The 13,184-nt window shown below is 39.2% G+C and overlaps 1 protein-coding gene across 3 annotated transcripts; it reads right to left on the reverse strand.

Annotated features, from left to right (window-relative positions):
• Positions 1–41: 41 nt before the first annotated feature.
• On the reverse strand, positions 42–10,673 carry LOC122057096. 3 transcript variants are annotated; one of them, XM_042619096.1, is made up of 9 exons: positions 10,525–10,673; positions 10,323–10,384; positions 10,083–10,173; positions 7,860–7,946; positions 7,612–7,665; positions 5,551–5,735; positions 1,833–1,915; positions 1,571–1,671; positions 42–618 (listed from the first exon to the last, which is right to left on the reverse strand). In XM_042619096.1, the coding sequence occupies exons 1-9, from the start codon at positions 10,567–10,569 to the stop codon at positions 403–405; spliced, it is 924 nt and encodes a 307-aa protein (XP_042475030.1). In that variant the 5' UTR covers positions 10,570–10,673; the 3' UTR covers positions 42–402. The 3 variants fall into 3 exon arrangements, with proteins under 3 accessions (XP_042475030.1, XP_042475031.1, XP_042475032.1); XM_042619097.1 differs by having other exon boundaries at positions 437–614; XM_042619098.1 differs by having other exon boundaries at positions 446–592.
• Between the last annotated feature and the right edge of the window lie 2,511 nt (positions 10,674–13,184).

The following is a 13,184-nucleotide window of genomic DNA, read 5'->3' on the forward strand; positions in this document are numbered from 1 at the left end:
GGGAGTTGGAGGGAGGAAGAGAGGGGGGGGTAATTGGAATCTTTTCCTCACTCAACCATGTCTAAGTATGCCTCCCATCATATACAATAAAAGAAAATATGAAAAAGGACAACGAATTATAAGTTGGTAAACATCTTAATCTTCCAAGGAAAAAGAAAATTCTGCCAAAACAAATGGAGGCCAAGATCTATTGTATTTTGTCCTTCCTAAAGAATTTTTTTACACCTTGCTGCCTTCTCAGATCTAGTGAAACGATGAATTTTTACAGGATCTTAGGTTAAAACTCTGGTCCAACCAAAAAAGTTGTGAAGCACCTTAACATGTTGGAAGTTCCAGTGATTGACCAACATCCTGAGTTAATAGGATGTTTATAACTGGATCAGAACCAGTTTCAGGTCTGCTTCATCCTAGACCACTGTAAGTTGAGACATTCTTGAGTGCTTCCTCCTCCATTTCAACTAACAGATGGCAGAATGCCTCTACATTACGTGCTTCTTCCTTGAATGAGAACCTGAACTCCTTCCATTGGTATTCAACAAACCCATCTTTTGCCATCAGGCTAGGAACCCTAGCTACCACATCAAATCCTCTCCTATCGATAGATAACATAAATGCTTCCTTCACATAACGTAGAACAATCATTTCTTTATATAAAAGTAAAACATAAAAAAAATAAAAACAAACATTTCCACAGTTTTGGGTGTCAGAGAACTGAATATGAACGACTTACAAGTATCAATGTAAATGAAATCAGGACAATATAGATATCTGGAAATTTTGCTAATCAGTCATAGAGATGACAAATTTTAACTCCACCTAAGTGGAACAAAATTTGATACGCACTATCCATGAATGAATGTATGATATATGTCACATGTTTACCATAGTTTTTACATGCAAATAATGATTCACTGTGTATTCATGACTTCATGTAGACATGTACTATAATATTGCATATTTAATCTGATTCTGACCATATTCAGATCGGAACCATCATAAAACGGATTACATTCTGACCTATGAAAAGAACTTTCATGAAATCATTAAGCATTTTCATGTTATTTATATTTCCATTTTCTCTCTTCTACAACTCTGCAGCAGGAAGGAAAATTCCAACAGAAAAGCAATGAGAAGTTTGGGTTATTGATTGAATTTGTTTTACACTGAAATTGTTATTTATCGCAAATCCAAGGAGCAAGAATGCCCTAGTGGGTTGGATCCATATATTTTTAAGAATTAAATCCTCAAAACCTGTTAGTACTAGAACAAAACAAAATAATAAACAATTCACATCTCCACAGTCGTAATTTTAAGTGTACTTCTATAATGATGAATCAAATAAACAAGAAATGGGTTGGGGGGGAGGGGGGGGGGGAGGGTGAGGGGAGATTATATAAATTGCAGAATGGCAACAAACATATCTTTCAGGAATATTACATGTAGTTCCACACTAGTTTTTAAAAGCATATTTACAAGCTTGACAAGCTGCAAGAGCAATATGAAATACTATCTAGAATAAAATTGTTATGAGCGGATGTTCTTCAAAAAAGCAACTGATGTTATTACTTACCCTTGCATTTACATTCAAGTATACAAAACAGAAAAGCATCAGTGCTCTACGCCTCGCCTGACTTTGATTGATTCCATCAATTATCTTTTCAGAAAATGGTGCTACACATGAAATTTACAAGATGTAGAGGTTAGACTTCCACAACTGTCATAAATCAGGAAAATGTTAAGAGGAAAATTTTAAAACCAGCAGAGTGCAAAGAGAAACCACTCTTATAAATCAAGTAAATGTTTACTCCACTAGTGTGTGAAATGAATCTTACATAATACATCAGCCTTAGATACTTGAAAATCATCCCAATCCACTTCATGTGTGCTCGCATTGCCATCAATGTAAGTACATGATCTGGATAGGACATACATTACATCAGCTGTTAACTGGGCAGAGGAAAAGAATGATCTAGAAGATGCTATTTGTAGCTGCAGCCATGATCTGTAACGACAGCAGTGTTTTCCGCAACCCAAAAACTTGATAAGGAAGGTAGTATCAGGTAACAGCTGGTATAAAACCTTTGGAGCATAGGCAAACTATCTTAAGCATGCAACCCGAAAATGCAACAAGATTCATGTAGCCAGACCCGAGAGGTAGGGATAAGATTTTGTTAAATTGAGTTGATTTAACAGCAAATGAAACATCCAAACAAGTGGAATGCTGGCATTCAATGGGTCCCACCTAAGTATCCTGTCATAAATCTAACTACTGTCAAGATCAAAACCATAAAATTTTCCTTTTTTCCTTTTATAGAAGATTATAAACTATCAAATTTATGAATTTTCCTCCGAACAGTAAGCACACTTTGCCTCCTTTCTTATTTCTTTTGATTACCCACCATATTTTGAATGGTTGGCTCACCCCTCAAAATTTTGTTTAACTGGGAAAAATAAGGAGATAAGAAGCCCTACTTGCTTGAGCATAAGAAACTTTCTCACCATCTTTCATGGTAGGAAGAAGATGGCCACAACATTAGGGAACAGAAGGGGAGTTAGAGGGCTCCTCCAGAGGAGGAACCTTCCAAAACAACATATAGACTGATCCAAAGGCCTAGGGGTGTCTTGAAAATTTAGGAGCAGGCAACACATCAGGAAGTCTGGCACCAATTCAAGGTCAAGAAGAACAGGAAAATCAAAGATTCTAGAATTATTATTATTATTATTTGATAAATAAGAGCATAGAATTATTGGAAATTAAATATGGAGACCTTATAACCAGAATCTGATGCGGATCCAGGTTCTGAATCCGGAATCGGATTGCTTATGGGCCAGCAAGAATGACAAATATCTCAATTTAATGGTCGAGTAGAAATCTTGTAATTTCAGAAGCAATCATGCACCTCACATGTAAAATAATAAGTGAAGGGGAGAAACTGGAACAGAAAATTAGAAGAGTAGGGGTGTTCTGGAATTACCAAGAAAAAGAAAGAAATAATAGAACCCAACTCTCAGAATAAAGGGGCCTTAACAACCCTAATACCATTAAATATGTCACTAGAGAATAAAGATGAAGATGTCATCTTCAGATTTGTGCTCAAAACAGAGGCGAGAGGCAGCACTGGTTCAAGTCCAAGGATTCCATTGGTTGGCATCTATTGGTCCTGCGATTTCAAGAGTAAGTAGATATAAAGTTCTTGATGCAGATATGGCTGTACTTACTTGGTTGGACCAGCATGACCGGCTTTGGAAGTCAAGAGCCAAGAAGAACTGGTCCAGCTCAGGGTTTTGGTCCAATAAGGGTTGGAAATAAAATTAGTAGTTACTTGACTTTTATTTCATGCCTTTTTTTTTTCCAAATTTGAATGTAGGAGTTAGGATTTCTTTCCATTACATTGGTTCCTTTTGTGGTTGTTTTCTAGTTTAGGCTAGTTACTATTTCAGTTGAGTTTCTAATTCCACGTCTTTACTTTTCTATATATTGGCTGTAACCGATGGACAAGTTAGAGTGATTTTGATTATTGAATGAGAATTTGTTGGATTTGTGCTCTGTGTGAGTGTGTGCTTCCCTTCCTCCCCCTGTTACTCTGGTTTTTCCCTTCTTCCCTAAGGCCCTCCATCACTTCCCAGTTGATTGCACATCATTACCAGCCCAAGTGTTAAACCTAAGAGAGGTACTTGATGCCTGCAACTCACTACTGTAGCAAGGTTTGGGGGTGGGAATCCCAAGACTACAGGCTGTTAGAAGGGCAACCCTATGAGAGATTGAAGTCTCTTGTACCAACCGATCACAGCAATAAAAGGAAATAAAAATAAATAGAAGGAAGAAGAAGAAATATCGCCGGGAGAAGTAGAAGGGGAAGATGGGAGAGAGGAAAGAGAATTCAGAAAAGGGAAGGAAAGAGGTCACATGACCATTATCAAGTACCCATCCGGCACCATAACAACTCAATAAACTTCATTCACTCTTCAACTCTTCATTCAATAATGGAAACAAATCCTAGCTCTAATAATGGAAATAAAATCCAAATCTTAAATAGAAATAAAGCTCGACTCCAACTCAACTTCCGAATAAAAGGAAACAAAGAAAGACAAATCCTAAGACTAAACCCAATGTGTAACTGCATCAGAATCTTTCTTTAGAGATTTTGTTTTGCAACAAATAGCTACTGAGGATGTAGGAAACAGAGTCAAGAGGACTAACTCAAAGAATGGAATGTTACATGTAAAGGCCATCCACACCCCCCCCCCCAAAAAAAACTCAGAAAAAAAAAAGTCATAAATAATGGAAAACCATAACAAATAGAAGACAGGTATGGAGGCAAAGCAAAAACAGACTGAAACCTTGTCCATCAAAAACCACTCAAACTGCAGCAAAAGTTACTGTTAGATCAAACACCAAGAAACACGAATAAAGGGAGACAATAGATCCGTACGACACAGAGATTTAACGAGGTTCACACACCAGGGTGGTGTGCTACGTCATCGGGCGAAGAAGAAGATGATTCACTATGCAGAAGAGAGATTACACCCTAGCAGCGGCGAGGAAGAACTCGCCCTGAAACCCTAGCTTCGTGGAAACCCTAGAATACAATGACTCTCAACCAGCAACAGTACATTATATATATATACTCCAAATAGCGGTTCAACCCATCGGGTCGCGGTCGATCCGGTCGAACCATACATACCAGTTTGATCTGTTAAGTTTGTCTTGAATTCTTGACCCTTTTTGAAGATTGACCCGATCCGACATATTTTGGTGGCGACCCGAATGGGAATTTTTCTGAGATCTGTGATGGAAGCAGAGGGCTTGGGCCTATAGAATTTTTCTGAGATCTGTGATGGAAGCAGAAGGCTTGGGCCTATCGGAGCCCATCACTGACCTCGTATGGGGGTGCGGGTATGGTTCGACCGGATCGACCGCGACCCGATGGGTCGAACAGCTATTTGGAGTATATATATAATGTACTGTTGCTTGTTGAGAGTCATTGTATTCTAGGGTTTCCACGAAGCTAGGGTTTCAGGGCGAGTTCTTCCTCGCCGCTGCTAGGGTGTAATCTCTCTTCTGCATAGTGAATCATCTTCTTCTTCGCCCGAGGACGTAGCACACCACCCTGGTGTGTGAACCTCGTTAAATCTCTGTGTCGTACGGATCTATTGTCTCCCTTTATTCGTGTTTCTTGGTGTTTGATCTAACAGTTACCATGGAATAAGTCAGGTGGTCCAATAGAACCTTCCATGCCTTGGTCCACTGACAGCAACCACCAAAAATATGATAACAGGAAATGACCACTGCGTCCAAGATTGAACAAGATGGACCATTTTGTAGAGAGAAAACCAAGGTACTTGTACTGTTTTCCCATTTTTCAATATTTTGAATAGCACTCCTCTCGCAAATGGACTATCTGTTATCGTAAATTTCACCTACATACAATTTGATGCTAAAATCCTATTTATACTTCAAAGAACAACAATTTCCCGTCCAACTTTGCCCTAGTAGTCAAATGAAGATGTCATGTAACCAAAAACATGGATCTGAGTGAAGCTCCATACCGTGTGTCAAACTTATAAACCACATATGGTTCACTTCCATCAAGTACATCCTGAAGGTTTTCACTTCGAGATGTACAACTGAGACTGGAAGAACTCAATATGCCAGAAACTGAATAACTGGCATGACTCACTGCTTTCCATTCCGACAATATAGTTTCTCTTAAACTTTCGGTAGCAAGCTGAACCTGTAATGCGAACAAGAAATATTTGTCAAGGACATTTAAACAAACTCATGGCATATTATCCACATAAATCTGCCTAACGTCTAAAAAACAGAACCAAGGTCAGTGCAGTGGCTAGAACCTGTTGCCTTTATGACAAAATACTAAGAAGTCTAGTTGACTTGATGAGTTAAAAGATATTGAAAAAGAGAAACCTGAGTCATTCCTGAGACATTCCCTTATGTATTTTTGGCCTGCCAAAATTGTGAGAAAATGGTAGATTCGCTAAAACTAACATGTGTTTGGATACACTTAAAACATTTGTGGAGCTTCTTTTTATATGTGTGGACATGGATTTCCATCTACTTCAACTTTGCTCGGATGGAGTCTGAGATCTACGCAACAATAATTTCAGAGAAGCTATGTACAAGTTGGAAGTTAGCTTTCCAGGAAGAATTTAGGAAACTGCTCAATTAGATTTCCCCATTTCAGATTAGTGATCTGGAGGCAAAACTTTTCTGGTGAAGCGTCATGGAAGTAAGTGGAAAGAAACAAGGGGAATGACGACAAAAACATAGACAGAACAAGTTGAGATTGAGTAGAAATAGTTCATGAATTGTTGTCCCCATATATGAAATTTTTAACTATGAAAGTGGAAGGGCAAATAAATCTTCTAACACCACCTTAGGTTTTTGAAAACAGTGACCCCAATTGTGACATCTCCTCCATTTCAGTTTCATAAAACCATGAAATTACATGAATAATTTGAAGTTGCGCCAATTTGTTACTTTGCTTCCTTAGCCTGATTGATTCTCATCTCTTCTTGCATTTTATAGTGGTTTAATTACCATTTATCTTTTGCTTCCTAATTATTTTTTTTCTTCTCCCTCCCTGATACTAGTTGGAATTTTTTTCCCCTGATGGATAGTGATTTATACTCAATGAGCCCAAAATAATACAAGGGGGACCCAGAGGAAAGGGACCTGAAGAGAAAGAAAATGAAGATACAACAAAAACCTCAAGGGAGCTCATAACACAGCATGCCACTCGATAGGAAGATCCAAAGACTGGACAAAAGGCCCAGATCTCAGGATATCCAAACAAGTCCCAGCAGGTAGGTCAAGCTTGCACCTTTATTTGAAAGATATGTCATCCCAAATCTGCTGAACGGTTTGAGATTTTATGGTCCATATTTGAAGGCTTCTTTCGGACCAAATGTGGTAGATGACTGCACAAAAGGAAAGCGAATCCACTGTCTCACTCTAAGACTTCCCATTAAAATTTCACTTGACCGATTTCCATTCCTCCTCAAATGGGAGGGTCTTTCTCAAGATAGATGCGCACTTTCGGAGAATACCCTTTCAAACAACAGCAGAGAAAGGGCATGCAAAGAATTAAGTGTTGCATATTTTCCGAAGCATTCCAAAAAAAAGCAGCAATTTGAGGTGGAAGAATTCCCCTTGTCCCGAAGAAAGGATAGTGTTGGAAGGGATTGTGTGAAATCTCTCCAAACCATGAAGCTATGACGGGGAACATGACCATGGAACCAAACTGTCAACCAAGGATTTTTGGGAACCAGGGATCTAGTTGGATATTTTCCTTTTCTCAAAAAAATTTCTCTCCTATGGATCCTTTTATTCTCATTCCTTGATTTCACTTTCCACCTTAGTAATGCTTCATAGTAGCTCTTCCCCCCCCCCCCTTCCCTTTTTTTCTTTTCTCTCATGGTAAGAACTTGCAACAGAGAAGTTAGTGGCACCTACTAATCTCTGTATATTTTCTTTATGTTTCAGTGTTGTGAAACTCATGATATTTTTTGTGATTGTCTAACTAAAAGAACTTTACCTGCTTTAGAGTACTAATTGTTCTTAGGACAAGCTACCGGGGATGGAAAATTTACCTTTTCATCTTTAAGAGGTACCATATCCCCAGTCAAAGCAACCCGAGCTGGTAACTGCAGCAACATGCAAGTTGATCAAATTTTAGTAAACAATAGCATGAATAATAGATAATAAATTCAAAAGTTTCAGTACTTGGTGGCTGAATGTTCTTTGATAGAATATAGATCGTGGATGAAAACAACAAATAATCCTCAATTATCAGCTAAATTGAGAAAGAGAAACCACACAGATCTTGTACAACAATGACCTTTTTTACAGATCTCAGCAAGCTTCCTAGAGGACCTGGGATGGGGTTTGTCACGGCAAGAGAGCCACGCTCATCAATTATAGTGTTCTACAAGGAAGAACATAAGAAAATGGTAAGCTGTACAAGTAATTAAATCAGCTATTCTACAAGAGCCAAGTTATGAACTTGTGAACTTAAGGCACAAAAACATGACATCATGAAAGACATCTACAACCCCAAAAGAATGACCACAATTCTACTTGCTTGATCACTAATGATTATATTGTCCAAATCTTATTCACTTCATCATAGGCCAGGCGGAGTTAGGCCCCTTATACATATATTCAGTAAGTATGTTTCAAAGTCATTGGCAGTTAGGAAATTCCACCCTGTCGTTCAAAAACAAAATAGACAATATAGATAATGCAATCCCGGGTCACAAACCCTGCTTTGGGGATTGCTATGGGCCCACCCAAGCACTAACAGTGAAAAATATTGGAGTAGCAATTCTGTAATTTCACAGCACAAGGAGGGCCCTGTTTGGAAAGCAAAACAGGAAAATGGGACGTAAAGTAATTAACTTAAAGAGGAGGGACAATGTTGGCGGATACGATGTCTTGTATTCCGTCACTTGCATTAGTGGGCTGATTCTGAAGGGCTGTTAAGAGGCCGAAGGCCATGCACGGTAATCTTCGTTACTAGCGGGGTCTTGACAAACTAGCGGGTCCATGCGGGGGTTGCAGCCCCCAATATTTATTTTTTATTTTTTATTTTTTTTAACTATAAGGGTATTTCAGTAAATTATCTGCATAGGGGTCACTTTATATTTGTAGCAAGGGTTCTTACACTGTAAGCAGTATGAGAGAGGTGTGAGGATGAGCAGCTATAACCCTATTCTCCATTGATAGTGAAACATATCCTCATCTCACAGTGGACATAGGCAATCTTGCTAAACCATGTAAATCTTTGCAATCATTGTGCAATTTTTTTTTTGTGATTTCCAATCACTGAAACCAACCATCACTCAAAGTAGCAATCAGAAAAATGTTAAACAAAATTCCTGAAATCAAAACTTGGCAGAACCAGGTCTGATTACTAATTTCAATATCACCACAGAGGACGATTTGGGGCATAGGCGCCTATTGTTTGGGTCACCATAAGGGGTGAGTTAACTTCCAGAACCCAGGTTGATTGGGTTAGTAATCAGGGAGTTCGAATACAATATCTGGGTCTGCAAATACTACCCAGAAACAGAGTACTGGTAACAATAACAGAAACCAGAAGAAAGGAAGGAGAAACCAGAAAAGGAGAAAATGGAAGGGAGTTGGGAAGAGAGAGTCATGGATAAGGAAGGAATAGAACCACATGTATATATCTCTTATTCAATCAACTCTGATTAATCGTTGGCTACATGTAAAAAGAAAAAGACTCCTAATCTTCTAAACTCCTAACAGTATCCTGAAACTGAAACAAAATTGTAACTCAACTATATCTCTGACATCACTATCAACATGAATAAAATAATGAAAGGCAATTACAAAAGTAACCACTCATTAACCCTCATGAACCCCATTGGGGTAAGGGGTGGGGGAAGGCCGGAGAGGAAGCACAATCTATGGTTGGATAAGAGATCAGCTGACCCTAAACAGCACAAACTATGGTTGGATAAGAGCTCAGTTTACCCTAAACAGTTGAAAGTTTTTCTCATGGTCCATATATTGAAAATCTCTACCTAGACAGGTGAAGACAGCTTCAATAGTCCTTATTGCTATCCAAGGTGAGCAATAAATTGTGTCAATGCTTTTAAGCTTGAACTGCCATACTCTTGATTCTTGAGACCATATCATTAAGGTAATGCCCAGCATATAAACCATGTACACACACACACATGGAGAATTGTTGGCTCCCCTCTGAGGATTAGACATCGTACAGAGATTCTTAATTGCTCGTTGATAAACCATAAAAGAATTCCCAATGGCCAAAGTTACAAAGTGGCAAACAACCAAAAATAACTCGCCCTTATTCTAAATTTGTTGGAAAACAGAAAAGAGCACACATGTAGAAAGAATCGTTTGCAATTTCCTAAGAGCTACTTCAAGTAATGGACTCAGAATAGCACAATTTTGGGGGAATAAGCTTTTAGATAAACCATAACAAGTAAACACAGTACCTTGAGAAAAATGGGAAAGCACAAGGACAAAGAACCATAAGAAGAAACAAAAATCAGAAAAAAACAACTCATACCACATTGTGCAAATCGTTTTCTGGTATCCAAATGTACGGCTTCCCCTTCTTGAACAGGTACTTAACCTTTGAAGTATGAATTTCTTCCTTGCTACCACCAGTGAGAAGAACAATATAAATATATAAGGAATCCATTACTTTAAAGCAATGGTGAGTTCCATCACAGATAGACATGGAAGATATGTTTACGAATGAAGAGATGGGCTAATTTTTCCGTATTATGTCAATTTTAAAACTTACCTTCCTTTAGCGTCAGCTTTGATGGTATTAAGATGGCCTTGCCAGTTTGAAGCCAAAATGGTCTGCGAGTTTTAGATTAACATAACCATCTCAGATCTCACACAACATACCAAAAGGAAAAGATTAAACTGAGACCAAATATGAAGAAGAAGAAGAAAAGTAGTGGATGTGTGGGGCGTGTTGGAGATGAAGGGTATGATACCTTGCACTTTTCCGCAACTGTCAGGACGACCGCCTTATTCTTCATCCCTCGCAGTCCACAGAGTAAAACCTTTGTTTTCCGGATGAAATGCAGAGTAACACACCAAACACTTATTAACGAAAAATTAGGCGGCAGGGGTTTAAGGGTTTAAGCCGTCCTCCCCACACAAAAAAAAAAAAAAAAAAAAAAAGGGTAATTTACAGCGCCACCCGGCCACCCCTTGAAGAATGCCAATATTAGAAGGACACCCCCTCTCTTTCACCAAATTGGACTCGGACCCCTTGCCATTAGTCATCGTTACAAAATATATTAAAAATGCTGGCATCAACAATTCAAAATTTTCTTAAATACCATTTTGCCCTTAAAAATAGGGAAATACCAAAATTGCCCTTAATGGTTGTATTCCTAAAATCGATTGAAGATCCCTTCCGCCACCGCCACCTCTGCTCCATATCCGTCGAGTGAGTCACTGAGTTGGAGAAGAAAGTCAGAGTAGTCGATCGGCAACTGCAACCCCTTCCAGTGAAGGCGCCAAACCTTCTCCCTCACATCCTCCTTCTCCACCGCCGCCACCGCCGCCACCGCCTCTGCTCCATATCCGCCGCCGATAGATCCGACCTCATCGATCCAAATACCGGCGATGGAGACCTAGACGGGCTCTTCCATGGACTTACCGGCGGTGAAATCGCATCAATCCACAATGGCTTCATGCATCGTATGGTTGTAAGTACTGACTCAACGAACTCCCCCTCTGAAACTCTCTTAACTCCCGCCGAATCTGGGCTGAAACCCTCTTTGGCCAACGAACTCCCCCTCTGAAACTCTCTTAACTCCCGATCTCCTTTCTCTGAAAAGCTCTCTTTAACCTATGAAAATCTCCCTCTAAAACCCTATTCCTCATTTAAAGAACCCACAACTATTGGCCGCCATGACCAAAGCCGTCGCCGAGGTCGCCCAGATTCGATCGTAGGGATAGTCGGCCTTGAGGTTTATAGAGAGAGAGAGAGAGAGATATCTTACCTAAATTGCCGCCATTTTCCACATCACTGTTTTTCACAGGCGTATTGAAAACAAAATCTAGCACTGATCCGAATGTAAATATATCATAATATTTTGAGTTTAGAAAGCGACCAACCAAAGCTGTAATATGTTATGAAATATATTGGGACATCATATAGGAAATCCGTCGCCGAGGTCGCCTAGATTCGATCGTAGGGATAGTCGGCCTTGAGGTTCAGAGAGAGAGAGAGAGAGAGAGAGAGAGAGAGGTTCCATCAGAGAAGAAGTTGGAACCGCCGATGATGGCTGTTGTTGCGGACGCCAATGGTAGCTACTGTTGCAGACACTCAGTGAGAAATAACAAGTAAAATATGATTTATTATTTGTTTTCATTAAAAGGGTAAAAATGTCCTTTCAAATCTTTACTTAACGGAGACTGATAACGAAGGGTTCGAGTCCAATTTGGTGAAAGAGAGGGGGTGTCCCTATAATATTGGCATTCTTCAGGGGGTGGCGCTATTAATTACCCAAAAAAAAAGGCCAGGGAGGCCTTTCCTCTCGCTTCTATTTTTTAAGCCAAACTTTGGCTTTCGTTTTTAACGATCTGTTTTTAAGGCTAAGCATTCATTATCTGCCACACTCCCACACCTGGCCAAGATGTAATCAGCGCCCTTCTTTTGGTTCAATCCATGGGGGTATGAAGATCATTTTACAAGAAAAAGAGAGAAAGATGTTAGGGTTCCAATCAAGAGGCAATAGTGATAATCTCACATTGGAAGTGAATAAACTTATAGGTACTTAGGCATCTTCTTCTTAAAAGTTAGCTTTTGAGAGTAAGTTCTACCCCAATCCCTAAGAAACGGTATGGATAGAAAAATAGGCAGAAAGCTGAAGTTTTACGAAAGCTTGAAGTTATTGTCACTTGACCCTCCAACTTGGAAACTGCATGAGAAAGTGAAGAATAGTCCTCCGAAATAGAGGCCAATGGATTGTTGAATCGTAGTTGGTTAGAATGCTTTAATGGTCAAAAGTAAGGTTTCATCAGTCTTAACTTTTGGAGAATGCTAACTCCAACAAGTCCAATAATGGTGACTCTATCATTCGTGAAGGAAAACTCAGTCTCTATTGGATTTCTAATGATTTTAGTAGGAGTGTAAGTGTAGCCTTGATGGTCTTAACCCACCCTTAGCCCGAACCTTGTCTAACCCAATTATGAGGGTCAACCTAGTCCAGCCTGACTAGGGTTTTAGGCTGGGCCTGGGTGGAGATCTAGTTCTAGCCCAATCCAACTATCCCGATTTTAACTTTGATCTATTTTGTGTTTAGTAACAGTGTTCCCCTTCCCCCTAGGGCCACATCATGTGATACACAAGCGTTACACAAGTTGTCTATGACTTCAACCCATATTATGTGCTACAAAGCCATATACTCTTACATATTGAGCAAAGATGACCAAATGACCAAACTATTTTCCTCATTTTCTTTACATAGGTTATCTTTGTGTTTCCTGTCATGTATTGATATGAACTTTAGATACAGTAACAATCATGAAAAATTGTGTCAAAATTTAGCTTGTCCAGTTTCTAGGAAATGGGTTGATGCCAGGAGATTAAGAGTCTATCTTATAAACAAATTGACAACCTAGCATGCTGCAAATTTAT

Source organism: Macadamia integrifolia, chromosome 12 (assembly GCF_013358625.1).
Source record: "Macadamia integrifolia cultivar HAES 741 chromosome 12, SCU_Mint_v3, whole genome shotgun sequence".
NCBI classification, from domain to species: domain Eukaryota; kingdom Viridiplantae; phylum Streptophyta; class Magnoliopsida; order Proteales; family Proteaceae; genus Macadamia; species Macadamia integrifolia.

Excerpts from the sequence above, each read along its gene's own strand:
- LOC122057096 (XM_042619096.1), bottom strand. The coding sequence starts at position 10,569 with ATGAAGAATAAGGCGGTCGTCCTGACAGTTGCGGAAAAGTGCAAG. Across the intron at positions 10,385-10,524 it reads CAGTTGCGGAAAAGTGCAAG|ACCATTTTGGCTTCAAACTG; the intron begins GTATCATACCCT and ends TAAAACTCGCAG. Across the intron at positions 5,736-7,611 it reads TACCTCTTAAAGATGAAAAG|GTTCAGCTTGCTACCGAAAG; the intron begins GTAAATTTTCCA and ends TTCGCATTACAG.